Source organism: Mauremys reevesii, linkage group 23 (genome assembly GCF_016161935.1).
Source record: "Mauremys reevesii isolate NIE-2019 linkage group 23, ASM1616193v1, whole genome shotgun sequence".
NCBI lineage: Eukaryota > Metazoa > Chordata > Testudines > Geoemydidae > Mauremys > Mauremys reevesii.
In genome coordinates, this window is record NC_052645.1 from 18,651,993 (window position 1) to 18,679,194 (window position 27,202).

A 27,202-nucleotide genomic window follows, 5' to 3' on the forward strand; every position below is an offset into this window, starting at 1 on the left:
GAGCAAGAAAGGTGGCTGGCGTAAGCGTCCTCCTTTTCCCTGTACTGTCCCTCTGCCAACGCACCTCAGCCAGATTGACAGTGCCCTTCTAAGCCAGCCCTGGCTTCTCCCGCAGCTCTGCCAATGCATCTTTTGAACCCCACTGCTATTCCAGTCCTGGGCACACCCCACGCTCAGCTCTGTGCCTTTGCCTCCAACTCCCACTCTGCCACATTCCCTGCTAGGCCAGTCTTGGGTTTCCCCTCCCCAGCTTTGCCAATCCCGTTCAGTTCTGACCTGCAGCCCCAACCCCGCCATTCTAGAGTAGAACTGCATGAAGGAAAGAGAAAAGATCCAGTACAGCAACGAGAATCCTCCGTGTCCTCAGCCCACCCATATCTAGGTTTATCCGCAGGCTGGCTGAAACCTCCTGTTCTCAGGAGATACAGAGAGGCCTTTCTCAGCTTGCGTGGTTGGTGTCCATAGCCTCCTTGCAGAGTAGAATGAGGAGATCCTTGGAAGCACATGAAAAAATGCCAGGAAAATGTAAGAAAAGCAATGCAAAAATTTATATTTTATTTTAATTCAAAAATTTAAAATAGCTTTCAAATTCAGTAAAGTATGCCTGGACACAATGAAAAGCCTCATATACAGAGACAGATAAATTAACTTGAATATACTGCAGACAAGCCAAGTGTATGTATAGATTACATATTTACAATTTTTTAATGTAAACCATATTTATACATTTTATTACATTTACAAAAAAGCCAATCTTCCACTACTGTTTACTACAATAATGAAAAAAAAACCATTTACATTGTGTCTTTTTTTAACTGTACAAACTTTTGTTTCATAAAAATATATCTCTGTACAAAAGAGGGATTTTTTTCTTTCTTTTTTTTTAAACATAATGCAAGTCCGATGGGCACAAGAATGAAAAATATGTCACATTTCATGACCCGGCCAGCTTGCAAAAAAAATGGGGCAGTACCACCTTTGAACTGTTGCATGAACAGCAATGAAAACTGGTACATAATTGGTTGAAAGCAGCTAGTGCTGTGTTTAAATAGAGCCACAGTTCATCCTGCCATGCTATTAAAAGACATCTGGTGGATTCTAAACCTCTATGTATATCCTGTACTGTTGCATTATCTGAACAAATCAGAAAGGCTGAGAATGTGGGGCCCTTAATTCTTTAGTTAACGTACGTGTGTGTGTGTGTGTGTGTGCGCGCGCCACTGCCCTCTACTGAACAGAATCAGAACTGCTCAAATGTGTGTCATATATCCTGTCCTGCTCACAGCTGGCAAAGATTCTAATTTAGGTCAAGTGGCAGGGGGGTCTGTATGGTGGAAGCAGGAGGATGTCATTTCGGTCCCCACTGTTGGTCTGAAGTTCTGAAGCAGAACAGTAAGTGTGAAGGTCGAGAGGGCTGCCAATTTGATACAATAATTATCAGCAGAGCATGAATGATTGCAAGAGGATGCTCTCTTGCTAAATGCACAGTTCTCTTTCTAAGGGAGCTGGGTCCTCACAATATACAATGGGGTCAGTAAAAAGGATAGGAATAATGCTCCGTGCAATCACCTGGGGATCTTATTTGGTTGAACTAGTGTCTGGGATAATGGAGGGAGACCAGAGAGAGGTCTCAAATCTTCAAATCTGAAGCTGGTCACCTATTTGCAGGCAAAATAAAAATCACTGGGCTGATCCTTAGCTTGGTTACCCCTTGGAGCTCACAGGAGTTACTCCACATTGACACACGTGCAAAGGCAAGAAGCTGGCCCTGTGGCTATGATACTGAATGCTGCTGCACACTTCAGTCACGCGCTGTGGAGTTCTTTTCTTATACATCCGTCTATCTCATTTTGCAATTGGATCCAGACCCTCTATCAATCCGCACAAGTGGGGATAGGGACGGAATGGGGCCCATAACCCACAAAATCTTTGCTTTAGAGGGAGCTGCTCATCACCACTTTAACCCTCACTAAAAAAGGAACTCCCCCCGCCCCCCAGTAGCACCAGGATGCCGTCTCAGCCTCATCAGTGCATGGGGTACGACCCGTTGCTAGCGTCCTGCTGGGGGAGCTGCTCTTTGTCAGCATGGGTTCCCCTACCCAAACTGGCAAGGAGCAATGTGTGAGCAGCCCCTGGCATCACTGGTGTTCATTGCAGGATCGGCGCGCTGGTTTTTCAGAGATGCCAAGGCCAGAAGGGACCACTGTGATTATCTAGTCTGACCTCTTGCATAGCACAGGCCCCACAGTAACCCTAGGGTAGATCGGTTAGAAAAACTGCCCATCTTGATTGAAAAATTGCCAGTGATGGAGATTCTACCACAACTCAGGCTAAGCTGTTCCAGTAGTTAATCACTCGCACTGTTAAAAACGTACACCTGCTTTGAATACGCACACATACACAAACACACACATCAGAGGGGGAGCCGTGTTAGTCTGGAGCTGTAAAAAGCAACAGTGTGTCCTGTGGCACCTTATAGACTAACAGATGTATTGGAGCATGAGCTTTCGTGGGTGAATCCCCACTTCGTCCAATACGTCTGTTAGTCTCTAAGGGGCCACAGGACCCTGTTGCTTTAAACACACACATGCGTCTCTTCCCAATCAATCTGAGCAGCATGGTTCTGGGAGTGCAACTGGCCTGTTTTTTGGCAGGCTGGCTGCTCAGCAAACAGGCTGTAGATCACTGCTTACTGTCAGACAGCTGTCAAAATAAGAGCTAGAAGTAAAATTAAATATATCTCTAGCTCCAGTAAAAGGGGCAGCAAAGAAAAGCGCTGCAGTGTGGTTTTAATCAGACAGGAACCTAGACAATATTAGACAGGGGAACGATACTGTTCAAAACCAAACTTAAATGTAAATTAACACCTTGGTTGGTTTTTTTTTTAAAGTTTTGTTTCCACTTCAGTAACAAAAAGCTGCTTCTTCTAAGTTCATTTGACACATACTGGTCTAAGTCTGCTGCATTTGGGAAAAGCGGTCGGCTCGTGATGGGATAAAACGGCACGGTTGCTCTCTCTGACTTCAGCCCTGTCTAACAAAGAGCTACTCACACCAAACAGAATTAAATCCTGAATCAAAACCTAAATCCCTTTATTAGAGCCGACCAGTCTCATCACCAAAGTGTCATTCTTTGAAAGGAAAAATAACAACATCAAGTCTTCTTATCTGCTTTCATTGCGGTCAAAACTCCCTTTTGGCCTCTGAGAAACGAAGCCCACGGTGCCGCATTGAAATTAAAGCCCTTCCCGTGTTGCCGTGGAAAGGGCAAAGGTTTCTGAACTCACTAGGGGAAAAAATGATCTGTATTTGTAGGGTCTATTTTGAAAAAGAAGTTTTCTTTTTTTCTATCCCCCTAAATGTGTGTGTGTGTGTGTGTGTGTGTGTGTGTATGTTTGTGTAAAGAGTTACAGAAGAGTAGCAATCATTAACCGCTGGGACAGGAGGGACAGAGAATCATTGGTTGAGAGACTCAATTCCTATTGGCCCCATGGTGACCTCTGAGATTTAGAGAAAGGATGTTGAAATTAACAGCAGCAGCAGAAGAAAACCGAGGGAAAAATCAATAAGACGGGGGAAAAAAAAGATTTTCCTTCTCTCTAATAAAAAAAAAATCCTTGTTCAGAACTTTTGCATCACTAAAAGCCCTTGCCAAAAACCAAAACAAAAATCAACAACAAACAAACCAATCATTTCTCCCTTCCAGAAGTCGGATGTCTCAGTTACACCCATAGACATTTTGTGCCGTGCAACTTGAAGTCCATCCCTTTGCCAAGAAAGCTTTTTCCCAAAAGCAATGTGGTGTTGGTTTCACAGAAGCCCCCAACAACTGTTTCCTCTGCTAGAAAAGCACTCAGCCGGCATTAACTGCTTCTCTTGAGATAATGAACAGCAGGTTGGCAAGGCAATTTAGAAGGCGATCACCTGCCTTCTAAGGCTCAGCAGCTGGGCGCGGTCTGATTTCTGAGCAGCAACACTGGGATCTTGAAGTTGGCCAGGAGGAACTGGAAGTGGCTCAATGGAGGGGAAGAGGAGAGGTTCTCCCGAGCTGTGCTGGAGGAGACACTTTGGTTGGCTTGATTATCCACTGCAAGACGTGGTGGGTGGGTGAAGATGAGGAGGATGGATGACAGCCTAGCAGGCTCTCTCTGGAGTAACTCAAAGTCCAACAACGGAGCAGCAGCTTCTCCACAGCCTCAGCATGATTGGGGTAGGGAAGATAATGACCGAGGACTAGTGAGGTGAAACACAATCATCAACAGGACACCTGCCCGTGGAGAATTCTGGGGCAGTTGGGGAGGAAAGGAGAGAGAGACAAGAGCAAGTTATTATTAGACATGCAAGAACCAGAGAACCAGAGGCAGCTTCACTATCTTTCTGAGGCCAGGGCTACACTAGAAACTTTTGCTGATGTAGCAATACTGGCTAGGGCTGGGGATGCCGCTTATACTGGCAAAAATAAGTACTTTTGCTGGTGTAGCTTATGTTGATGTCTAAGATATACCAGCAAACACACTTTTTTTGTGATATTTTCTAGTGTATACCTGGCCTAAGATATACCTTACCTTGCACCCATTACCATAATGTCTGAGCACCTCACAGTTTGTAATGTATTTACCCTCCCACCCCCACACCTCTCTGACACAGGGCAAGGCTATGATTCCCACTGTACAGATGGGGAACTGTGGCACAGACAAGCTAAGTGACTTGACCACGGTCACAAAAGAAGTCTGTGGCGGAGCAGGGACTTGAAGTCGGTTTTTCCAAGTCTCAGGCTACTGCCCAAACCACTGGGCCACCTTGCACAAGGCAGTCTCAGTAACAGCATCATGGTCTCTACTTAAAGATGGAACCAAACTGCAGTGATCAGATCCAAAAAGTGTTTGGATGTGTGGATCTAAGGTGTTGGGGACGATCTCAAATCTCTTCCCCTGTATAACAGCCTGGTGTATCTGCCTGCCAGCGATGGATTCCCAAACATTTGGGTTCATGCACTGGTGCTGACTGACTGAACCTGTCTCTGCTCCCCTTAGCAAAAGCTGAGATGAGTCACAGATCTGACTGTAATAACTTTCTAATTGTTAGGTGCTTATCTGGGCCCAGTCACCATGGCATCTAAGCACCTTACAATCTTGCAATGTATTTATCCTCCCAACGCCCCTGTGAGGTAGAGGAGGACTGTTAACCCTGTTGTACAGCGGGGATGGAGGCAGGGAAAGGCTCAGTGAGTTGTTCAAGGTCCCACAGGAAGTCTGTGGCAGAGCCAGGAATCCAGTCCTGATCTCCTGAGTTCCAACCCAGCCCCTTCACCACAAGACTATTCATGCTCCCCGAATTCACAAGAGACTAGAATGCAGGCTCCTGCTGAAACCACTAGGCGAGATTCCCTGCCTGCAATTTTTTATTTTTATTAAGGGAATTATTCCAGTTTGAATTTTGGACTCACTTCCCCCCACCACTCACTGGGGAGGAAAGGGCAGGGGTGAGCATGTGCCTCTTGGGGTGTTGGACTTAGAATTCCAAAAGATGCCAATTAAACGTTAGGTTTTCACAGGCAAACAGGGATCTGTATGGACCAATGCCCATTTCCGTCCAACTAACAGCACGGCACTTGTGTTGAAGTCAAAGCAAGGCTCTGCGTGTGTGGATTACAGTGGGTCAGATTAGTTAGCCAGTGGTCACCATTAAAGAGACGCTGTTTATAACAACATTGGCGTTTTAATGGTGACAGCTGCAGCCCGGTTGGGCCAACGAAATAGATAGATCTGTGGGTGCCTTCAACAGCCAAGTATCAAGTGTTCTTTTCTCTCACTCACCGCACGAGAGGATGAGTGCTATACCGCCGTGCACACGGTGCTGACAGTGAAATCCGCCTCGTTGGCCACGATGTCTGTGGGTTGTAGGTTTCGGTCGTACATCGGGTTTTCAAACGTCGCTCGGACGTTGGTGTTTTCATGGCCGGCATAACCATTGAACGGTACTTTTGGTCTTCTCCTGCAGGGTGCCGGAAACAGAACCCAGAGAGATCACAGCTAGTTCCTCACGGTATCAGGCTTGTGACCATTTCTCCCAGCTCGGATGCTGAGTCAAAACGACACTGAAAGGTCTAAGAGATGGGCCTGGGAACTTAAACTAAATAGTGTCTGCTGGATGTTGAAAACCCTGGACTTAACAGAGATCCTGGTTTTATGGCTCATTACAATGATTTGTAACACACCCCACTGCCAGCTAAGCCTCCATTATCCTATGACTGCAGAGGGGTTTATTGCCCACTTCATTTTAAGTGGTCTCCTACAGTATATGTGAACTTCTTATGCTTAACAATCTGTCCCACCTTGTATTTAGCTTGGACATCCTGGTTACCTACCCCAGACCTGAAAAAAGAGCTCTGTGAATTTCAAAAGTGTTTCCCTTCCCATAAAGTTAGTCCAATAAAAGATATTACCTCACCCACCTTGTCTCACTGAAAGGTCTAATGAATTCACTACACTCGAGCAGGGTCCGAGGTGCCCAAATGGCCTACAGGATATCTCTGGGCGCTTTCTTAGTTGTATCAATATTACCTCATTGGTGGTGCCCCGATGGCATTAAGCAGGAATGGAGGGCCAGAAGTTTAGCTGGTGTAAATCAGCATAGCTATACACCAGCTTTACACCAGCTTTACACCAGCTGAGGATCTGGCCCAGAATCGCTAGCAGGATGGGTCTGGAAAAGGAGGTCTTGCTATCTGATCGGGACTTGAGGTTTTTCAGAGACACCCAATTGCCTGCTGTAAGGCGAAACAAGACTAATCTCCCCCATCCACCACATGGTTCATCTTGTTCCTTTCAAGACAAAGGGTCGTGAGGAAATGGTACCGGATCCAAGACCAAAAACAATGGAAGGTGAAATCTGTTTGCAGCCTGCTGAGCCTGCACGGTCATCCTGAAAGGTGCCAAGCAACTGGGACTTCCACTGTCCTCAGCTAGAGTTGGGGTAATTCATCTACTCTTAACCAGGCCTTCTGGGGCAAATTTTGAGACAAGCTCAGGGCCAGGTTCTCAAGCATTCAGTGCCCACAATTTTCCATTGTTGTGTCTTGGTTCAAAGGAGTAAGCTGCATGTGCAACTGAACAGGACCCCTCCCTGAGTGGTGAGCAGCACTAGCATTGCCAAGATGTAAATATCTGTCATTTGCGTAAGCCAGCTAGCAATGATGCTCAGGTCACGAGCACGTGGACTGAGGGGGAGACATTCAAAAGCACCCAAGACGGTTAGCAGCACAAATTCCACCAGCATTCTCGGAGACATGTGCTTCTCAACCCCTTAGGTACTTTTGACAATCTCACTGCAATGCCCAGATTCTCAAAGGCATCATTAACATAGATTGGCCACCCTGGACCAGACTATGGGGTGGGCAAGTCCTGTATCCTACCTCCTGCAGTGACCAACATACATGAAGTTTCAAACCAAAGCAACAGCTCTCGCTCTAAAGCATCAAATCCCGAGAAAAAAATTCTTTGCAACGCCTGCAGGATCAGTCTTAAACTGAAGCATGAGATTTGCTTGCCTTATCTAACCTGGCATTGCTATAAATCTTCTTAGCAGTTGTTAAATTACCCAGTCCTTTGCAAATATGCTGCTACAGTATTTCCTCACCTTACCAACCACATCAGAAAGCAGAACTATCAGGAGCTCTCTTAAGCTAAGCTTGCAAATATTAATATTCCCCTCAGCACCTAGCTCTTTTCGATCCCATTTTCTCCAGGCATTGCCCCTCGCGGCCCAGCAATGAATCAGGTTTTTTTTAATTGCTTCGCTCCTGAAACCTACCTGTGTTTGTAGAGATAGAGCACAAACCCTGCAATAATCAGGGCTATGAAAGGCACAAGAATGGCAGCTGCCACAGAACTGCTGTTTGATACAAAATGATGTCCTATTGATTCTGGATCGTTTTCAATCAGGCTGATGTCTGAAACACAACGAAAGTAAATACGTTTAAACCCCAGCTGCTGGGAACTGGGGTTTGCTCAAGTTCTGCTAGAACAAGTTCATTCCATGCTTCAGCATCAAGGTAATTTAAAGGTTTGGATTCATATGCAGGCTGGACTGCAGCTATAATACAATGAATAATGTTGCCTAGTTTGAGGTTTCAACATTGACTTCATAGTAAAAAAACAAACCCCAGCAAAGATCTAAGTAAAGTAAAAATACTAACACCAGAATGCTCAAGTGTCAGTGCCTAAAGGTAGGGTTCTAAGGGTAGGGTTAATGCTGGCCTGCTAGCAATTGGGTGATTGCAGACAGGGGCGGAAGAGGAGCAGTGGGGTGGCTGCTTATGTTGTCATGCTCAGAGCTGCAGTAACAGCAGGCTAAGCGCATCTCAAATACTAGCAAGCAACAGCTGGTGGAAACCCTAAGAGTCGGTTCTCTAGCAGGTAGCGTTCTGAAGAGACTCCAGTTCTGTCTGCTGTACCCAGGTATTCCAAAGGCCCCCACCATTACAGGACACGAACATGTCAGAAATAGTCATGAATGTGTCCTCAGAACACCCCCACAAGGCAGGAAAGTAGTTTCACCCCCTTTAGACAGATGGGGGAACTGAGGCACAGACAGGTGGAGTGGCTTGACACTGGACAGTGACAGAGCCACGCCTCAGGTCTGCCGGCTGCCAGTCCAGTGTGTAGCATGTTTTCTGGCCGGCAGTGGGGAGTTTTGCTATTGCTTCCAATATAGCCAAGATTTCACCCACAGGAGTCCTGGCTCCACAGTCTCTTACTCTAACAACTAGACCACATGGGTTGTCTTTTCCTTTGGCTTCATTACCGATATTTATCTTTCTGCTGTCCTTAAAGAGGCGTGTTTTGCCCTCACTGACTCTGCCAATCCCCCTGCCATAGAGAAAGCTACCGCCTTACGCCGCGGCTCGAAGGGGACGTCTACACTGGAAAAAAGGTGTGTTCTTAGCCTGGGTGTAACTCAGGTTACAATAGCAGTGACAACATGGCAACTCAACTTTTAACTCAGGTTAGCAGCACAGGTGACAGCCTGTAGGGGAGCCTGGGTTTCAACTCAAGCTGGTAACCTGCGTTCAAAGCCGAGTTTCCATGTCTTCACTGCTATTTTAACCTGACTAAGCTAACCTGAGTTAAGAACATCCTTTTTTTGTTGTCGTTGTTGCAAAGGCTAGACATCCTTTGCACGGAATCACCAGTGCAGAGGTCAGTCCTTGCTCCAGGAGGAGGCGGTTGAGAGTAAGGAAGGAGGCACGGGTGTTTAAAAGATGGACAGATCAAACAGCCAAACCAGCGAGAAATATTGGGCCAGATCCTCAGCTGGTATAAAATAAGTGCAGATCCACTAGCATCAGTCGGATTAAGCCAATTTACACAGCGTGTAGATAAGGCCCGGTAAATTTGGAAACCAAAATGCAGGAATGGTAAAACGCTTCATGTTTTCAAACTTTCTCCAGTGTTGAAATCCATCCTAAACATTGAAATAATAATAAAACAAAATTTACCGAGTCTCTGAAGGCCAAACTGCCCAAACCCTTTGCCGCGTACAAAGCCCTGGTATACAAAAGTGCCGCTTGACGACTCAGACGAGACCTGTAATCGTGGGAGCCCAAATAAATCATATTTACAATGGAGTCTCAAAAATTCATCGTATCTTATTGCGGATGTAACACAGCCCTGTGGTTTGGCCATAAATCTGTTCAAAGCACAGTGGGCGGCAGAAGCATGGATACGTTTACTCACACAAAGATCAACTCAGCTAAATATCCGATATTAATATTAATGATGTGCTTGGTTAATATTAAAAGCATGGCCACACACAAATGACACTCCCTTCTGTTAAAGGTATATTATTTCAGAGGGTGAAATTCACCCCAGTGCCACATGGGGAGCATAGATGTAATTTCAATTGAAGACTTATTTTGAACTTCAAGTGCTGTAAAGATCTCATGCTGACCCTTGGCACAGGGGTGAATTCTAATCTTAGCATCTTCAGCAGCTGACTTCATTGACAAAACCAATGGTTTGTTCCTTTTGGTCTTGCAGAGCCAACCCAGGTTTGGGTGAATGAGCGGAGTCTATTCTGCTTTGGTTAGCATCAAAAGAATTGCCAGCTAAAGTTTCAGACCGCGGAACATTTATTAGAGGTGAGGAGAGGAGATGCAGAACGGACCCAGTGTGATTCTTGGATGCCAGATGGAGTCTGTAGCAATGGCAGCTCAAAACATAATCCTGTGACATGTAAAATGAGCAAATTTACTACGGTAGCTATTGAGAGAATGGAAGCCGACCACTGATTTTCTCGGTAGTCTTTCTTCCAACTCTACTCACTAATTGCATAGAATACTGGCATCCGGCAAGACGGATGCCCCACCGGGTGTCCGGAAGTCCTGCAAAGTGCTTGTTTGGTAGGAGATTCTAGTTGAAGGCACAGAGTGGCACTAAACAATCGACTGTTGAGTCTGACGGAGGAAAAATTTGTGCCATAAAACAAGACCAACAAAGTATCCACACTTTTGTAATTCACTGTTTGCCGCAGCACATGAAGTTTAGTCCTTGGCTCCCAACAGCAGCTTGAGAAGTGAAGCAGCTGGAGTTTACCGGAGACTCCACATTAGCCACCTGTTTACGAGCAGAACTTGCTTCGGCTTTGCAATCTCTTCCAAGTTTATGCATAGCATTAATTTAACTCAATTGCACAGAAAGCTGAAAGCATTTAAAAAAAAAAACCCAAACAACCCAACAACTTGTTCCTGAGGGGGGAAATCTTGTTTGTAATAACTGCTGCACATACTGCAGATAACAGAGAGAGCTAGAGCCAAGGCTGCATCTGGTCATGGGGTCAATCAGATGAAGTCTCCTCCTAAGCTCCAGGAGGCCTCTGAGGCACATGTGAAGTTACCAGAGACAAAAGCTGGTGTGGGAAGCCAAGTCCTCAGGGAAAGATTAGCTCTTTTGGATGTTAAACTGAGACATAAAGCTGAGTTGGAATTAACCTTCTTGGCTTCTTCTTTTGCATTATCTGGAGAACATGCAGATTTAACAACACTGGGCAATGAAAATCCATATGGCCATAAGTGATAGCAGAAGGGCTGCTTGTGCAATGTTAATCTAATGCACTGGCAGAGAATGTTGAATCCCCTTTAACAGCAGAGGATAACAACCTACTACTGCTACCAGCTAAGGTGGCAGAGGTTTGTGCTGTGGTTCTCAAGGTCAGACTTTGCTGATAACCCACGAACGGGCTGTTACACTAACACACACTGCCACGCAAGAGAGTTGTGTACTTACAGTACACATTTGCACGTGTCGATATACTTACGTGCCCATCTAAAGCCCATTTATCATTCTTGAACTTGTTAACAAAGATCTCCACCGGTCCTGTTATCTGATCAACCTGGAGAAGTAGGTACATGTCTTCTCTCTTGTAAATGCCTGGAAAAGAACACAGGGGTTTTACGAATCAGCCATTCTTGGTCTAGCAAACCTGGCAGGTGCCCTATTTCGATATGGAGGTGCAGGGGCTCGGCCAGTGGAACAAATAGTCTGAGATGACAATTTATAAAAGTAGCTTCTGAGAATTTTCTACCTGAATCAGAGATGGTGGCACAATAACTGCTTCTTCCCAAAGCAAGAAACAATTCCTGCGCCATATAAAAGTGTTGCCACAACGCGATAAAACCCAAACAAACCACCACCCCACAGACCTCCCCAGGATAATAAACCATCTGGTGGATGGGAAGAACCTAGCCTGTCAGGGTTTAAGCTTTATAACCAGCTCATTATAAGAAGCACGGAACGGAGGATAATGAGGCAGGAGGTATTTATGCCTTTTTACCTCATTTGTATGAACTAATTGTGAATCTGCCACTGCAGAACCAAGCATGAGCTCAGCACTGGCTTTCAGCTGGAATCAGAGCAAACAAAAGTCTGTATCTTTAACTCCAGGTGCAGCAATCTCTAATGCTATCAAAGAGTGGAGCTTTCAAAGCTCAGCGGTTCTGTCGAAGATCCAGCAGGCAATCAATATCATTCACAAAACAGAACAACGCTGCTTCAGTTTGTGACTCCAAAGGCCACCGTTTCAGTGCAAGAGACTGATTGCACCTGCCCCGGTGAGCCTGGATCCATAGAAGCCGCTGTGCTAGGACTCCTCACCTGACACCAGCAGTTCCACGCCACTGTGGTCTATCAAAGTAGCATTGACTTTACTGGTAGTGAGATCGAAGCTTGTGACAGAGAGCATCGCGGGCTGCTTCTTTCCCATGTATTCGTAAGAGCCTTTCCACAGAGAATTCTTTGCAAACACATCAGCGGGAACTGGAAACAGTAAGAAAGAGGGGTGGGGAGGAAAGAGGGGGTTTTGAGCAGAGCTAAAGTATATTCTATCATATTGCTGGATGATTGATAATATTGTGAACATCCCTTGGGAGGAAAAGACGACAAAGAAACAGGCAGATCCATAGGAATGAATTTATTTAAAGGTGCAATTTCAGCTGGGTTAAAAATGTATTTAAAAAAATTCTAATACGAATAGAAAATTGTTTGTCATGTTTGGAAACTCAGATGCACAAAGATTTCCCTAAACACATGAGAAACACAAAACGTAACAGACTAGAAACTAAAGGGAAACTGATCAGTCTGGTTTCCTTGTTCAAGTGGGGAAAGGGTCAACAGAAAACAAGCAGCACAAAATGTCAAAAGTATTAATAATATTTGCATTACAGTAGTGCACAGGGACCCTGGCTGTGTCTGAGGACTCATCATGCGAGGGGCTGTATATACACATAGTAGGAGACAGACACAGATTTTTAAAGGTACTTATGTGGTGCTGTGCTCAGGATTACAAAGCCTAAGTGATTTATGAGCCTAATTTTCATTTTCCTAAAGCCCATTGACTGTCAAAGGGATTTTGGCTCCTAAATGCTAAATTACTTTTGAAAACGAGTTTGAGACTCCTAAATTAGTTAAGTGTTGCAGTGCTGAGCACAGAAATGCTGAAGTACCTTTAAAAATCTGGGCCATAGTGTATTAGCCAAAGATATTACAATTTAAAGACAGAGAAAAGGCAGGAGAAAGGAAATGTTATTATGCCCATTTTACAGATTGGGAACAGAGGCAATGAGCTGTTTAAGTGACTTTGGTCCAAGTCACACAGAGAGCCTGCGGCAGAGGTGGGAATTGAACCCACGAGTCCTGAGTGTTATGCCAGGGCCTTAATCACAAAACCATCCTTCCTCTAAAAAGTACATTTGATTTTTAAAGTTCTCCCCCAAAGGTCTCATGTAAAAAATTGAAAAAAAAAAGTGTCATGTTTTTAAAAAATTATCGCAATTTGTTTTTTGAAAAATTTAGAATCTCTCCCTCCTCTTCTCCCCCCTCCCCTTTTTTTGCGCCAAGGAGTGTGAAAGGAAAAGTGAAACTGCCACTCTGATCCACATTATTTTTCAAAACTTTTCATAGAGTTTAAGGCCAGAAGGGATCATTTAATCATTTAGTCTCATCTCCTATACATGAGGCCATTCAATTTCACCGAGATACCCCTATACTAACACAAAAGATTTCCATTAGACTAAAACATTTCATTCTTTGGGAGCCTAACTTGTGTGCCAGAGAGAGTAAACAGGAGAGATGAATGACGAGGCCCCTGCAACTGCTCCAATTTTTTAAAACTGATGGAGTTTAATTTGTCCTTTTGCCCTTCTGTCTGCAACTTGTCCAGTGTTGAAGTTTTGAAAAGTGGCAAAAGGAAAATGAAAAGAAAAACAAAGCGAGAAAACCCCCAGCCCTGGTTCATTCTATTGTATTCGGCGGCAGAAAGGAATAAAGGAAAAAAAAGGAGGAGAGAGACGGGGATAAAAAACAAACTCTGACCTTTTGAAATGTCGTTTTGACAAAACACTGGAAAATAAAAAATAACCCCACCCCAAACACTACAGCTTTTCAGGGAAGTTTTCTTTATGAAAAAACAACTTTTCATTAAAAAAAAGTTTCTGAATCAAAAATTCTGACCAGCTCTAGTCCGAGGAGACACACAGGGCTGAGATTTTCAAAGGAGCCGAAGAGAAATTCAATAGGAAATAGGTGCCTAACTCCCTTGGGCTGTGATTCTCACAGATGTCTAAGTGTGGTGCTACCATGGAACCCAGTGGCTAGGGGACTCTGGGTGTTTCCACCGGCCCTATGGTTTAAAGGACTGCAGGGAACAATCTAAAAGCTATTTATTAGCCTTCTGAATGATCTGATAACAGGAAAAGGCAGAGGAGCTGTAGATTGCTCCTTGCCACCTTCTATTTCCACATTTTTGCGTTAAGACTAAATAGCAATGCTTCCGACAGAATAAATAACCATTCTACAGTACCTGACACTTTAGCAAGGGGTGGATCCCTGGCAGTGCCAACCGGTCTTCCGCTAGGTCGTATATCAGCTGAAAAGAATAGGCAAAACCGCAGCAAATTAATATTACGGGACGCTGAAGTATGGTTTAATCACTTCCCTTGTGGCAACGCATGATGGATGTGTGGGAGTCGCTTCACACTCATTTCCCAGCGTTCAGATATTTGTGACAGCTCAGAAAGGAGCAGCAAGAGGAGATAAACATCAAGCTAACGTTTCTCATGCCCACAGTGTGCATGCTCACCCCCAGTAACTGGCACCCCAAACAGCCCATTGGTAGCTGGAATAGCCCTGGGAGCTGGAATTCCCCTTCTATCCATCTGCCTCTCTGTGAGGGACTTTAACTAGGGTTTCTTCAGAGCCAAATGCCACTGCAGGTAAAACAGAGAATCTCCTTCAGCTGCTAGCCCTGGTGTCTATGAGCCTGATTCACCTGGCGTTGAGGCCTATGACAGTGTTTTCCTTGACATCATCGCAAGTTGGATCAGGCTTTATATGTTTATATAAGACCTGCAGTCACGAAACAACAAGACCATTGCCAGCTTCTCTCAGAGGTATCCTGGATGTTGTGAGACAGCAAATTCCCCTTGGATCACAACTCCTCATCGCTGTAGCAATGGGATGGGCTTCAAGACACAACCCAAGCCAATCGGTCCCTTCCCTCCCTGCGGGCTCAGGACTCTTACCAAGGCAAATGGGTGGTTTCCCTGTCCAGCTGCCATCCGCTTTGCAGGTTCTGTGTTCGGATCCTCCCGTGAGATAGTACCCACTCTGGCAGGAGTAGATCAAGGTGTAGCCCAAGGAGGGCAAATCTAGGGCACCGACATTAGCATGGGACGGGGTCTCTGGCTGTTTGCAGTGGTGAGCTGGAAAACCAGAAAGGGCGGAGATGAGAAGGCCTGCCTGGATATCACCACAGGGGGTAAAACCCTGACTCCAGTGGGAGCTTTGCCATTGACTTCAGTGCGGTCAGGATTTAACCCAAGGGAGTTTTGTCCTGCTTAAAACTCTCTGAAGCCCTTCCGTGAAGATGACAAGGTTGGGCATTTCACAGATACAGGGAATTCAACAGGCCAAAGACGTCTGCCTCAATAGTTGGCAGCCCATTTCTTTGAACGCAGAGCACCACTTTCAGCAGGTGCCCTGAATCAGAGCCTGTGCGCTCCTGAACGCTTTTGCAAACGGCATCAGCAAACAGCAGGATTCCTCTGGGAATGCTCAGAAGTGCACCTCTATGGGCAGAAAAAGCCACACTGCCAGGTTTCAAGTTCACTCTCTGATCCTACGCGATCAGTTTGTGAGTCAACCAACAAGCTTCCCAGTTAGCGGCACCTCCAGTTCCAGCAAGGATTTGAGAGCTGAGCCCTGCTCGTTCCGCACCTCTAATGTCCTCCTCAGTGACAAAGATCCCCAAATCGGAACTGTGCTGAAGAGACCCTTGCCGATGCACGAGGCAGAACAGGATTCAGCTCATTCTCCCACTGCTCTGCAAGACCTTGCACCTTGAAGTCAGCAGGCACACGAGCGAATACATGGGGCAAGAAGGGGCCATTTTTACACAGTCCCCTATTGGAACCTAACTATACTTGAAAAAAAGCCAAGAAAAAAAATAATCGAATGTCCCCCATGTGTCCTCTGGCCGTAGTCCTAGCATCGTGTCACCATGTTAACATGCAGATAGAAAATGGCCTGAAGGCAAACACTGCTTTAATCTTGAGCTACTTTTGCAGAAGAACATGGAACCCTGCTAAGGCTGTGATCGTATCAGTGGTTCTACACAGTGGCTGAGGGATGGATTCTCTCCTTATTTCTCCTCTGATCCAAGGATCCCTGTTGGCTGCCTTCTAACTAATAATTCCTACCTACCTGTCTGCAGAATCACAGGGTCAAATCTTCAGAGGTGCTGAATACCTGTGTTCCCATAGTTACTCAGAATCTTTCAGGATTGGGCCCTTAGATATTAGAAATCTATGACATCTCTGTGTGTGTGTGATTTACTGCTCGAGGCAATCTTGTTGTTAATCATGCCACCAATTTCCTTGGGGGGTTACTAAACACACCTAATTATCTCATTGGTAGGAAGCTTTCCCCAAACCTCCCTCTGATTTCTCCCTTTCTGTGGATCTCAAAGCACTTTATAAACATGAATGAAGCCTCAACAGTCCCCGTGCAGTGACTATTATTGTTATTATAATCTACATTTTCCAGATGCGGAAAGAAAGACAGAGAAATGACTAGCCCAAAGTTACACATGCCTTATGCTAATCAGTAGATAATAATTCGGCTTTCAGAAAATTAGAGTAACTGCACCTAATTCTACTCCTGTAGATTGCACTGACAGAGGAGGCTTCAAGAAGAACTGATAGATGGCAACTCAGTATTTCTCCCTGTTATAAGCAAGCAACAGAAACATTTTTGCTTCAACTTTCTTAAGAGCAGCAACTAACTGCCACCCACACCCATAGCTGCTTCTTCAGACTCAATGTCTTCCAGTCCAGCAGCAAGGGAGGGGAGTTTGTAAGCTAAGGAGAAACACTGCTCTCTGCCAGGGCGAAGCAGCCAGGCAGCAGCACACAATTGCATCTTTCTCCTCTGATTCTCCATGTTAGGAATTTTAACGGCTGATGCCGAATTAAGCTACGTCAGGTAGGCACACCTTGCTCTAACAACAACAAACATCTGAAATAACCTGCTGAAGAAGGCCAAGAACACAGTCCAGAGTATTCTAAGAGCAAGGGAGTGAGAGAACAAAACCTTGGAATTAAAGGGAACTGGGCTATGAACAACGTTTTCCTGTTCCTTAAAGGGCCCAATCCAAATGGAAATGGGAATTTTTCCCATGGACATCCACGGCGGCGGGATCAGGCTCAAAGCAATTTATGGCTTTGAGTAAATCCCATGGTCTGAAATTAAATTCAGTGTGAGGCCAGGTGTTTGAAGGTGTTCACACACCACGGTAGGGAAAGTAGTGTAATGATCTGAGTAGAACAGAATGGCACAAAATCCCAATCCACATTTGGTAGGAGATACCCCACCCCCATCCGCAGCTCAAAGGAAGAGTAATAAGGTTCTCCATACACAAATTGCCAGTCCCTACCCCGTCGAAGGACCTGCTTTCATGTAACCCCGATGGCTTCCATTCTTCGTTAAGGGCCCATGCTTACAGTATAACCTTCAGTGGGGGCATCTCAACACCTTCAGAGTGCAGATAAAGAGACACCTGCATTAAAGTCATGTGTCCCCAACCATATGTGGCACTGCCCGCCAGCACCCCACGAAGCATGTGTCTTCACGGCAAGTAAAAGCTGCGTTCTAAACGTGCGTGAGCTAACCGGGTTAAAACAGCAGTGAAGACTCAGCAACTTGGCTTTTGACTGGGGTTAGTAGCTTGAGTTCAACTCCAGACTCCCCAGTAGGCTTGAACTGAAGCTGCTAACCTGAATTCCAAGATCAGCTGCTGGGACTTCAGTGCCGCTTTAACCTGAGTTAAGAACACACCTTTTTTTTTTTTTTTTTTTTTTTGCAGTCAAGACATACCCCTCAGCAGGTTTATTTCTTGCAGATTGTGTAGCTTTTCAGTTGACATTGGGCCAATACAGAGTTATTAATTAAATGTATGTAGGACCTGCACTTACAGAATTACATTAACTGGATAAGATCATGGTAATAAGTCACCCTGGAAGGGGAAGGGAGAAGAAGTCTAATATTTCTGATGAGGCGCTAGATGCCTTGATATCAAATTAGAGCCTCAATACATTGAATTAAATTCCTCCCTGTCTAACGGGGAGAAGATGGTGGAGAACTGAATGAGATAACTACAATTTAATCAAGATCTACAGAAACATCATCCCACTGACATGGTCTTCTGGCTGAAGAATATTACTTGGTCCCTCCAGCCTGAAATTCTGTGTCTTGGCCATTAAATGCAGTTGCAAAAGCATGAAACACACCAAGCCTCATCTCAGCACAAGACCAAACTCTTTCACTGAAGGAAAAAAAAAATCACCAGAAAACAAAGCTGGCTGTTCTCATCTGCTGTATCCATGTCACCAGAGAAGTGGTCTGTGGTTTTGCAACAGAGAGTCAGAACATATGATATTTCACTGGCCCCTGCCCTTTCACTGGCCCCATGACACTGATATTTCACTGGCCCCATGACACTTACGAACACAATCGGGCTGTACTCCACTCCATGTCAGGTTGGGGAGGCATGTTCTAGTGGTCGAGCCTTGCAGCAGGTATCCTTTCTGACACCTGAAGAACATGATGCTTCCCACCTATCGCAACAAAAGATAAAGATAAAGAGCTGGATTGTCCAGTGTAATCGACCAGTTGACACACACTGTTCTACGCCAATCCCAGAGCGTTCAGAGCTCTTGGAAAAAAATTCTGCATCAAGTGGGCACAGTGCTGCTCCATTCATAGAGGCGAGTGTGGCTTTTTTTGTCATACAATTACCCCCAAATTAGCAGCATCACAAGTGATTTACAACTGATTGAAATTTTTCAAAATGTTGATTACAATATTCATCAAAATTGTGTCCATAAAAAAATCCAGGAATAAAATTTCATTAAAATGTTTAGTCTACGTTTCACCTACTCTGGTGTTATTTATTACAGTAGCACGCAGAGGCTCTGGTCAAGATGAGGGCCCCATTATGCTAGGGGAAGTGCAAACACACAAGATATATGGTCCTTGCCTTAAGGAACAATGTTTATTTTCCTTATGATAAATGTTTAAGGGACATTCAAAATAAATAATGACAACAGGAAACATCCCCTACTTACATTATCGATGCCACCTTGGCTTATGGACATTGAAAAGGATTCTAAAAATCTAATTTACTTTTCACCAGTATTATTTATTTTTCACACTTTGTTCTACTGGGACTGCAGGGCCAGACTAGTCAGTTTCAGGTCCTGTTTTCATAGGCTGCTAGCATGATGCTATTTCTTTTGGGTTTCCATCATTGCAAGCAAATGTTTCCTTTTAAAGATAGAATAGATTAAAAATAAAAAAAATTGTGAAAGCACTTTTCACTTCTAAATTCTATATAAACTCTGCTCCTTTTTAGTTTGGTTTTTGCTGTTGGTGGGTTTTTGTTGCTTAAACATTTTGATCATTAAAAAACCCCACAACTAACGAACTATCAGAAACATTATTTCAGATTTTTCCATGGAAGTTCAAGATACTTAGTGGGGTGTAATTCTAGCTCCCTCTTAAGTTAAATGTGCATTTTGCTAGGACTTCACCCATGATCATAGGGATTAGAAGGAAATGATTGAGTGAGATGTACATACCTTTCTGACTCCAATTATCACAACTTCCTGGCATTTGCATGTGTGGGTGCTTACCAATCTTTTTTGCAGGCTAAACATTCACAGCCAGCTGGAAATTTGGTACATTTGATCATCTTATCCACCTCCCACAAGGGCAGAAGTAACATAAGATTTTCCCCTGCACTTTCTCCCACACAGTACCACCTCTGCATCAGCCTATCAACAAACATTCCGATTTTGTGATGTTTCACCATGTGCAGGCTCTTGCGGGTTTCTGCCTGGCTGATGATGACTGGCTCTCCTTAACACAGCCCAAGAGCACAGTCTCATTCACAGCATAGGTACCAGCGCTGCTCAGATCTCTTGCCAACACCACTTACCAAAAAAACCCCAAACCACTTGCGGCGTCTCTATATTAATGAGGACCTAGAATTAACACACTAAACCCCTGGATCAAGGTAACAAATTAGCAGCTTTACTAAAAAAAATCCACTTTCGGAGGATAATCCCTCCTCATGTCCCACCCTAGCATGTAAGGTGTCTTGTGTAAAACACTGGATGAGAATCCACAGGTGGAACATGGAGGGGATCTGTCCATGACGTTACATTGATTTCTTCCCCCATCAAGCCTGAGATTAGCAAAGCCACTTAAATGATTTGGATTTAAAAGTAATGGAAACGGGGCATGAAATGCTAATACTAATTCCACTAATAATAAATCTTAGTTAGCAGCGTAATTAACAGCATAAATCTAATACTTAAACACACTGAAGGCTCACTGTAGAATCGTTGCACACATTGCCCATATGCATGAAGTCCAATTGAGGTCCCAGGGACTTCTTGAGCAAGTCAGTGCTAACCGACAACAGTACAGGTTGCACAGTCTATGCAACTTGCACTTGTGTAATGGCTAAAGAGACATGGGGAGATGATGGTAATTACATTACCTGATAACCTTGGGAGTTGTTCTGCATTCCAAAGAGAGGCACACCAGGGTCAGCGCATGTAGTGAGAGTTGGATCTTAAATGGAAAAAAACCGAACACAGCCATATTGAAAGGACTCAGACACTGAGGATGTTAGTGAAATCCATTTCAGAGCTATGCATCCACCCTGCTCGCTCTACAGCTATTTCACTTTCCTTTTCAGGTGGGATTTATGTATTTTGCAACAGAACTAATATGTACCATCAGAGAGAATTAAACAGCTATTTCTGTCTCTTAGCCTGTGATGGGTCCAACACAGTGTAACAGGGAAGCATTGAATCCCTCAGGGAAAAATAAATAAGCCAAAAATCCACCAGTGGTGTATATTTCCCTCCCTTTTACAGTTCTACACACCATTCGCAACAGTTAATTTAATACATTATTAGACCTGGGATCCATGCAAGAGCAGGTACTGTGGCATCCCAGGCTGGCCTGGGCGCATTCCAATAGCACGCACCAAAGCTGCAGCAGGAGTTTCTAATTCACCTGGCCGTAGTTGAGGAAAGTGCAAGAGTCGCTGGAAAAAATGAGTAACTTAAAACAGGAACCTTTTTTTTTTTTTTGGTAAAAAATCCTCCAAAAAATCCCATTTTTCAACCACCTCTAGAGAGTGTCTTTAAGCCCATGGGTAAGCAGGACTCAACCCACAATCTTAATTTAGAGACACAGACAGTTCCCCCAGCTTCACCTGGCATCACGGAATGTCTAACAGATTATTCCGTTATCACTGTCTGGGCGGGATGGGAGATACAAGCATTTTTAAAGGCATATTGGTAATGTCTCCCCCATCTGGGCATTTCAGGTATTACAAAACCCTTTCCCTGGCCGTTCGGACGATGCTGAGATGTTGTCACTTTGCGCTCTGACGTGCAGCCTCTTAGTTTATTGGTCATTTTCTCTCTGTCAACAGGGTTGTTTAATCTCATTTTCTAATGCTCCAGGCAGGGTTTACACCGGGAATAATAAAGTGGTTTAATTCCAAGTTCCATGCATGGCCCTGGAATAGCTGGATTCTGTTACAATACTCTGCAGTGAAACAGGTCCTGGTCTTGACATGTAGGTCCCATCTGTGCTATAATTATTATGGTACTGGGTCACCCATATGCAATGCAGTTGTGCTCTGATGTGACTTTTTGGTTTTGGCCTACGAGAGGCGCTAGCTCCCTTTGTATCTTCCCTGCCTCTCTGAGGTCGACAAGCAACGTTATGGAAGTTGTTTGGAGTGGTTTTCCATCAGGATTCTGCTCGGCTGCCTCTGTCACCAAACACACATCTTAGAACCCTGCTATTTCATGGTGATTGATGGTGACTGGAGATGTTAATGCATCTCAGATATATAATCTCTCTTTATGCCTAGTTTGGTCTCAATCCATCAGAAGATGGATACATGCAAGTCAGAAATACCTGCCATTGTCATTACAGCATATATCACTTTCTTCTCCCAGGGCGTAGACAAGAGCTCTGAAGCAGCTGAATGTAAGCAGAAATGTATCAAGTTTGTCCTCGAGTTCCAAACTGATCAAAGAAGCTGTAATTCCTGCCTGATAGGTAGCAGCAGCAAGGCTGACCGGGAGATGAAAAACCAAACCAACCAAACACACAAGCAAAGATACTGAGGATGGACAGTCCCCCGCTGGATCCATTGGGGAAGCAGCACTGGCTGACAAAGTGCCATTTCCTTGCAAACTCTGTGAGCTTTTGTGAACCTATGAGCTTGACAAGGCAGAGTGAAGCTGAAAAGCCCCCTCTCCTGCAGTGGGATGAGAATGGGCAAAATGTTTGGAACAGGAGCAGCTCTGAATAAGACTCTGCCCAGCGATGGGCTGAGAACAGCTGATATGGATGGATCAGTAGGTGGCCTGGGTGTAAAATCGGTGTGGGCAATGTACATGGGCATTACATTCAGGCCTTGATCCGAGTCCTTGAGTCGGGCTCAGCAGGAACAGGCAGTGCACAGATGCACAGAAGTTTAAACACCAGCCAGAGCCGTGTGCACTGAGCAGAAGTAAGTCACAAGCTCCCTGGGTGCTGGGTCCCTCGCGTGCAAGAGCACAGGATAAGAACAGGGGCTGTGATTGCGACATTAGCAATACTAGCAGCAATAGGGGCTCAGACCACTTGGTGATGGCCTGATATAAATGCACAGAACAGGCAGATGTCAGCAGACAATGGGAGTGCCTGCAGAATCTCCACAATGCCAGATCGGGGTCTCCTGTGCCATGATCCTGCTCCTCACCCCTGTTTACACTGAGCTGCTACGTGAAGCACTCGGCACCACACTGAGCAGGATCAAACCTTCTCTGGTAACTCTCTCCCTAAGCTAAAAAGAGACTCAAATGAATCGGATGTATCCAGACATAGGAAACACACAGTGAGAAAAGCCCTCACAATCAAACACACAGCAGGAGCAGAGATCACTCCTCTCCTCATGGCAGCTAAGGGGAAAAGGGCACACCAATGCTGTAACTAACAGGCCCGGAGTTTGATTCCTTATGACCTGACTAATCAGCCTCTCCATAGAGCATCCTTACGTGCTTCCCTGAGCTCTCTGCAGGTCCTTGGGAACCGCACTGAGTCGGTAAACAAGGGATACAAAGTGCAGCCGGTCTGGGGCTGCAACACACAAGCTAATTCACTTCACTTATTCAGCTCTGCTGAGCTTTTGTCATTTGTCACCGGTGCAGTTTCAATGGCATCTGATGGAGGCCCCCCAGATAAATCAGAGTGTCTAAACTCACTAACTAACTAACTAAAATGAAGTCCCATCCCACAGATGAGGTGGAGGCTGATGGATCACGCCAGGTGAGGTGTATTAAATCCGGGTCTCCGGGCTGTATTTTGGGGACCCGAGAGCCGGGCCATCTAATGAACCTCGAGATCGGATGGGATCTGAATAAATAATGCTTTATCATCATCTGCCTGGACTGGAAATAGACATGCTGGATCAAGGTTTTCACAGGCAGACAAGTTTTTTCCCTTCCTGTGATTTGTACTAGGGAGACAAATTTGAAGGAGGAAAATAAATTTCATTGGCAATATAAACGACTGTGTTATTGCACTCTTTAATGCTACACTCTTCCAGAGGTGTGGATGCCACATCCTGAGCGTATATTACAGTCCCTGAATAAGGACTCGTGGAGAAGTGATGAAACATTGGAGGTGAATCCAGCTGTGGTAATTAAATGCCAAGATGCTCTGGTGACCGGTGCTACATGCATAGCTAATGGTACATCTATACTTGGCTAACTTGCTAGATTAAAGATCATGAATGGTAGAATGAAATCTGATTAGTCCTTCCTCATCACACCATCCCACATATGAGAGCAAGCATGCGATTGATGGCAGGTAAATTTAGAACAATGCAACTTCTTTGCTCCTGGTGGCTAGATAATAAGGTGATGGTGGCATTAGAAATGGCTAGTTAGATGGACAAGTTAGAGGGATAGACGGCATGTCGTCAGCCCATGGAATTCATTGCCACAGAGCCGGAGTCAACTCCTGAAGCTAGAAACAGATGAGAATGACCTGACTACTAATGATTATGTATGGCCCTGAGCTTTCGTGGGGCCTTGGAAACCACTGGGAAGTGACACACAAGGGATTTGTTAGGGATATGGGGATTTGTATCCAAGTCAGCAGCTCAACTCCACAGCTATGCACAGTAACTCGGATGGTTCTGTATTCTATGGACAGCACCTTTACCTTTCCAGAGGTCTCCTGTTCTGCTGGGAGCAGCTGCCATTTTGGGTCCCATTCAAATGCAGCACGTTACAGAGGACACACACGCTGCACTTTACTTTGTTCCATCAGGACCACTTGTGACAATTGGGCCCTGGCTATGGATACTGAGCACTTCTGGAAACGTGGCCCCGGGTCCCATCAGCAAACATCTCCCACAGGTTCCAGGGACTGGGACTTTGCCATGAAATACAGATGGCCGGTGGGGATGGCCAATAGGCAGAGCAAGCGTCTGGAGCCAGAAAACTTGCAAGTGAGGTGAGCCCACACCCAGATCTGTTCTGAGATTTAATGGGGAGGAGGGTCTGACAAGTTAGCAGAAGGAAGATGAATTTGCCATGTGCTGGTCTTCTCTGCAGAAGAAGATCCACTATCTTCCTCCAGCTCTAACCACAGGGGACAGGGCCGAGTAAGTAGGTGAAAGGGGGTAGGAGAGACTGAGTAGATTGATGGGGGAAGGGACAATTGAAGCTTTGGAATGAGAAGTCAGATTCAGGATGCTCCCTTACCTATGCAGCTGGGCTGGGTTCCACTCCATGTCCCATCAGACTGACAGAACCTCCGAGCTGAGCCCACCAGCACCAGTGGGGACAGGCAGGAGAATGAAACAGATGAACGGTAAGTGAATCCTCTGTCTTCTCTCCTGCCTTGAGCTGGTGTCCCGGGGTCACCACAGAACACAGCTAGAAAAGCCAAAGGATAGTCAGGGGATGGCGATGAATCTCAGTAAGGGCAAATAGTGTTAATGGGTTAAAGACAATTCTATTAATGGCCAAACCCTCCCAACCCCGGCTTTCAAGTGCTGCGATGGCTCAGGAAATTACTAGTGGCAGAAGGTGCGCTGGCTGCTTTCTGCTCACTTCTGTCTTTTTTGTCAATTACTGTTTAATTAACTTTCACTTTCCAACATCTCCTGGCAGGGAGGAGGAACAGACGGTTTGGATCTTTTTTCTTGGTCTTTTTTCTGCACAATGGTGTGTTTAACTTTGACTGTATCTTTAATTGCACAAGGTCAAATTGCCACGCGGCGCCGTGTCAGACGTAAAGCCCGTTAATTATATAATAGCCGGGGAAAGGTGTAAGGAGCGTGGTCGGGTCTTTGTGCTGTTTAATATGAAAATGGCTATTGTGCGGCTGCCAAATACTCAAAGCTAAAATCCGGCTTTATCATTCTGAGCTGTTTCACTAATCTGTATTGTATCACGCACACAGGTTTTCATGCAGCCACAGGGCCCTGCCTTTGTGCCACATTCCAAGGCTTGCTGTAACACTACGGGGCTCTTTTCATGTAAGGCCTTCGCAAGCCGCAGGGGCCAGAATTTCAGAAGCGCTCAGCTCCAACGGAGGCACTTAAATCAGGGCCAGACTTTCAGAAGTGCACAGCCCACTGGGTGCCTGGCGGGTGTTGGGTGTCTTTTGAAAATCTGGCCCTCATTTTGCATGCTAAGCGCTTGGAAAGCTGGGTCCTGATCGATTATCTTCACACCACTCCTCTAAGGTGATGATGAGTGTCTCCATGTTACAGAGGGACGCAGCAGTTGGGTAACTTGCAGAGCAAGCGGGTGACAGGGATGGGGAGAGCACCCCAAAACTCCTGGCCCTATCATTCAGAGCACCACACTTCTTCCTTTTCGCCAGCATGCTGCCATCCACCTCTGTCCTGATGTGGTGACGCCCTTGCCTCACTGAAGTCAATGGTAAAATTCCCATTGATCTCAGTGGGGTCAGGATTTCACCTGGGGTCAAGAATCACTCCAGTTAGGTCTCCAAACCCATATGAACGTTTAATGCCCCATGGGGGAAGTCCTTGTCTTCTGCAGATGGGACAAGGATTCCCCCCTGAGGCACAGACATAGCTGTGAGCAATTTGGGGGGGGGTGTCTCAAGCCTGGGCCCCCAAACAGTCCTCAGACCACAGCCACCACCAGCAGCTCATAGGTACTAACAGGGAGTGTGGGCTGGTGGACCCTACCTAGGTCACCTTAGGCACCACCCACAAAGCTCCCAACTGGAGAGCACATCTGGCTTCTTTGATTGGCTCAGACTCACTATTTAAGCCAGAAGGAGGCACAGCAAGTTGTCTGAGTAACTATTTGAATCCCTGGCTGGTTGCAACGTTGGATCCCTGCCTTCTCGCCTGACTCCTGAGACCTGCCTTGTTCCTGATTCCCGACTTCCTGTCGTTTCCTGCCCTACTTCCTTGTTCCAGATCCCTGCCTTCTACAGCACATCCCTGGCTACGGATTCCAGCTCAGATCCTTGGCTTGGCTCCTGACTGCCTCTGATCTCCTGTGCCTGGTGTCAGGCTCCTGATCTCACCACTAGGTCTGACCACCCATGTCCTGATCTATGACAATAGCTAATTCCCATTATTTGAGAAACAATGTATAAAATCCCACCATGAGTTTCACCTCCCATCAGGCACACCTTTAACGGATGCTATTAACAACTGGGTCATGATCCCTAATATCCCCTTCCAAGATGCAAGTCACCCTTTTGCACCAGGCAATTTCCAGAGCAGCAGCCAAGGTTATGCTTTACAGAAAAGTGTTTTGCCTTTAATTCAAAATATTTCCTGCTTCTGTGGGTGCATGCATGAGGTTGGGGGAATAAGTCAATCACTAATTGCGTATGGGTGGGAAGAGACTTCTCCCACGGGCAGGTTATGCCATAATAGTCCATTATGGAGATTTCATGCCTTTCTCTCAAACGTCTGGTACTAGCCAATGCTCGAGAGAAGATACTAGATTGGACGGACCATTAATTGGATCAAGAAAGAGACTAATCCTTTGGAGGTGGTGGGGCACGGGG

At 45.5% G+C, this 27,202-nt stretch overlaps 1 protein-coding gene across 1 annotated transcript in view; it reads right to left on the reverse strand.

Moving 5' to 3' along the window:
• Positions 1 to 2,536: 2,536 nt before the first annotated feature.
• The window catches only part of CSMD2 (CUB and Sushi multiple domains 2), a 607,094-nt gene continuing 582,428 nt past the window's right edge, over positions 2,537 to 27,202 (reverse strand). The window contains exons 62-72 of the mRNA XM_039511298.1: positions 24,901 to 25,074; positions 20,616 to 20,689; positions 18,555 to 18,666; positions 15,076 to 15,255; positions 14,355 to 14,420; positions 12,152 to 12,313; positions 11,316 to 11,428; positions 9,499 to 9,586; positions 7,812 to 7,950; positions 5,816 to 5,993; positions 2,537 to 4,282 (exon numbers count right to left, since the gene is read on the reverse strand). Coding sequence (XP_039367232.1) covers positions 5,834 to 5,993; positions 7,812 to 7,950; positions 9,499 to 9,586; positions 11,316 to 11,428; positions 12,152 to 12,313; positions 14,355 to 14,420; positions 15,076 to 15,255; positions 18,555 to 18,666; positions 20,616 to 20,689; positions 24,901 to 25,074 — 1,268 coding nt within the window. The 3' untranslated portion in view covers positions 2,537 to 4,282; positions 5,816 to 5,833. The remainder of the gene's footprint in view (positions 4,283 to 5,815; positions 5,994 to 7,811; positions 7,951 to 9,498; positions 9,587 to 11,315; positions 11,429 to 12,151; positions 12,314 to 14,354; positions 14,421 to 15,075; positions 15,256 to 18,554; positions 18,667 to 20,615; positions 20,690 to 24,900; positions 25,075 to 27,202) is intronic.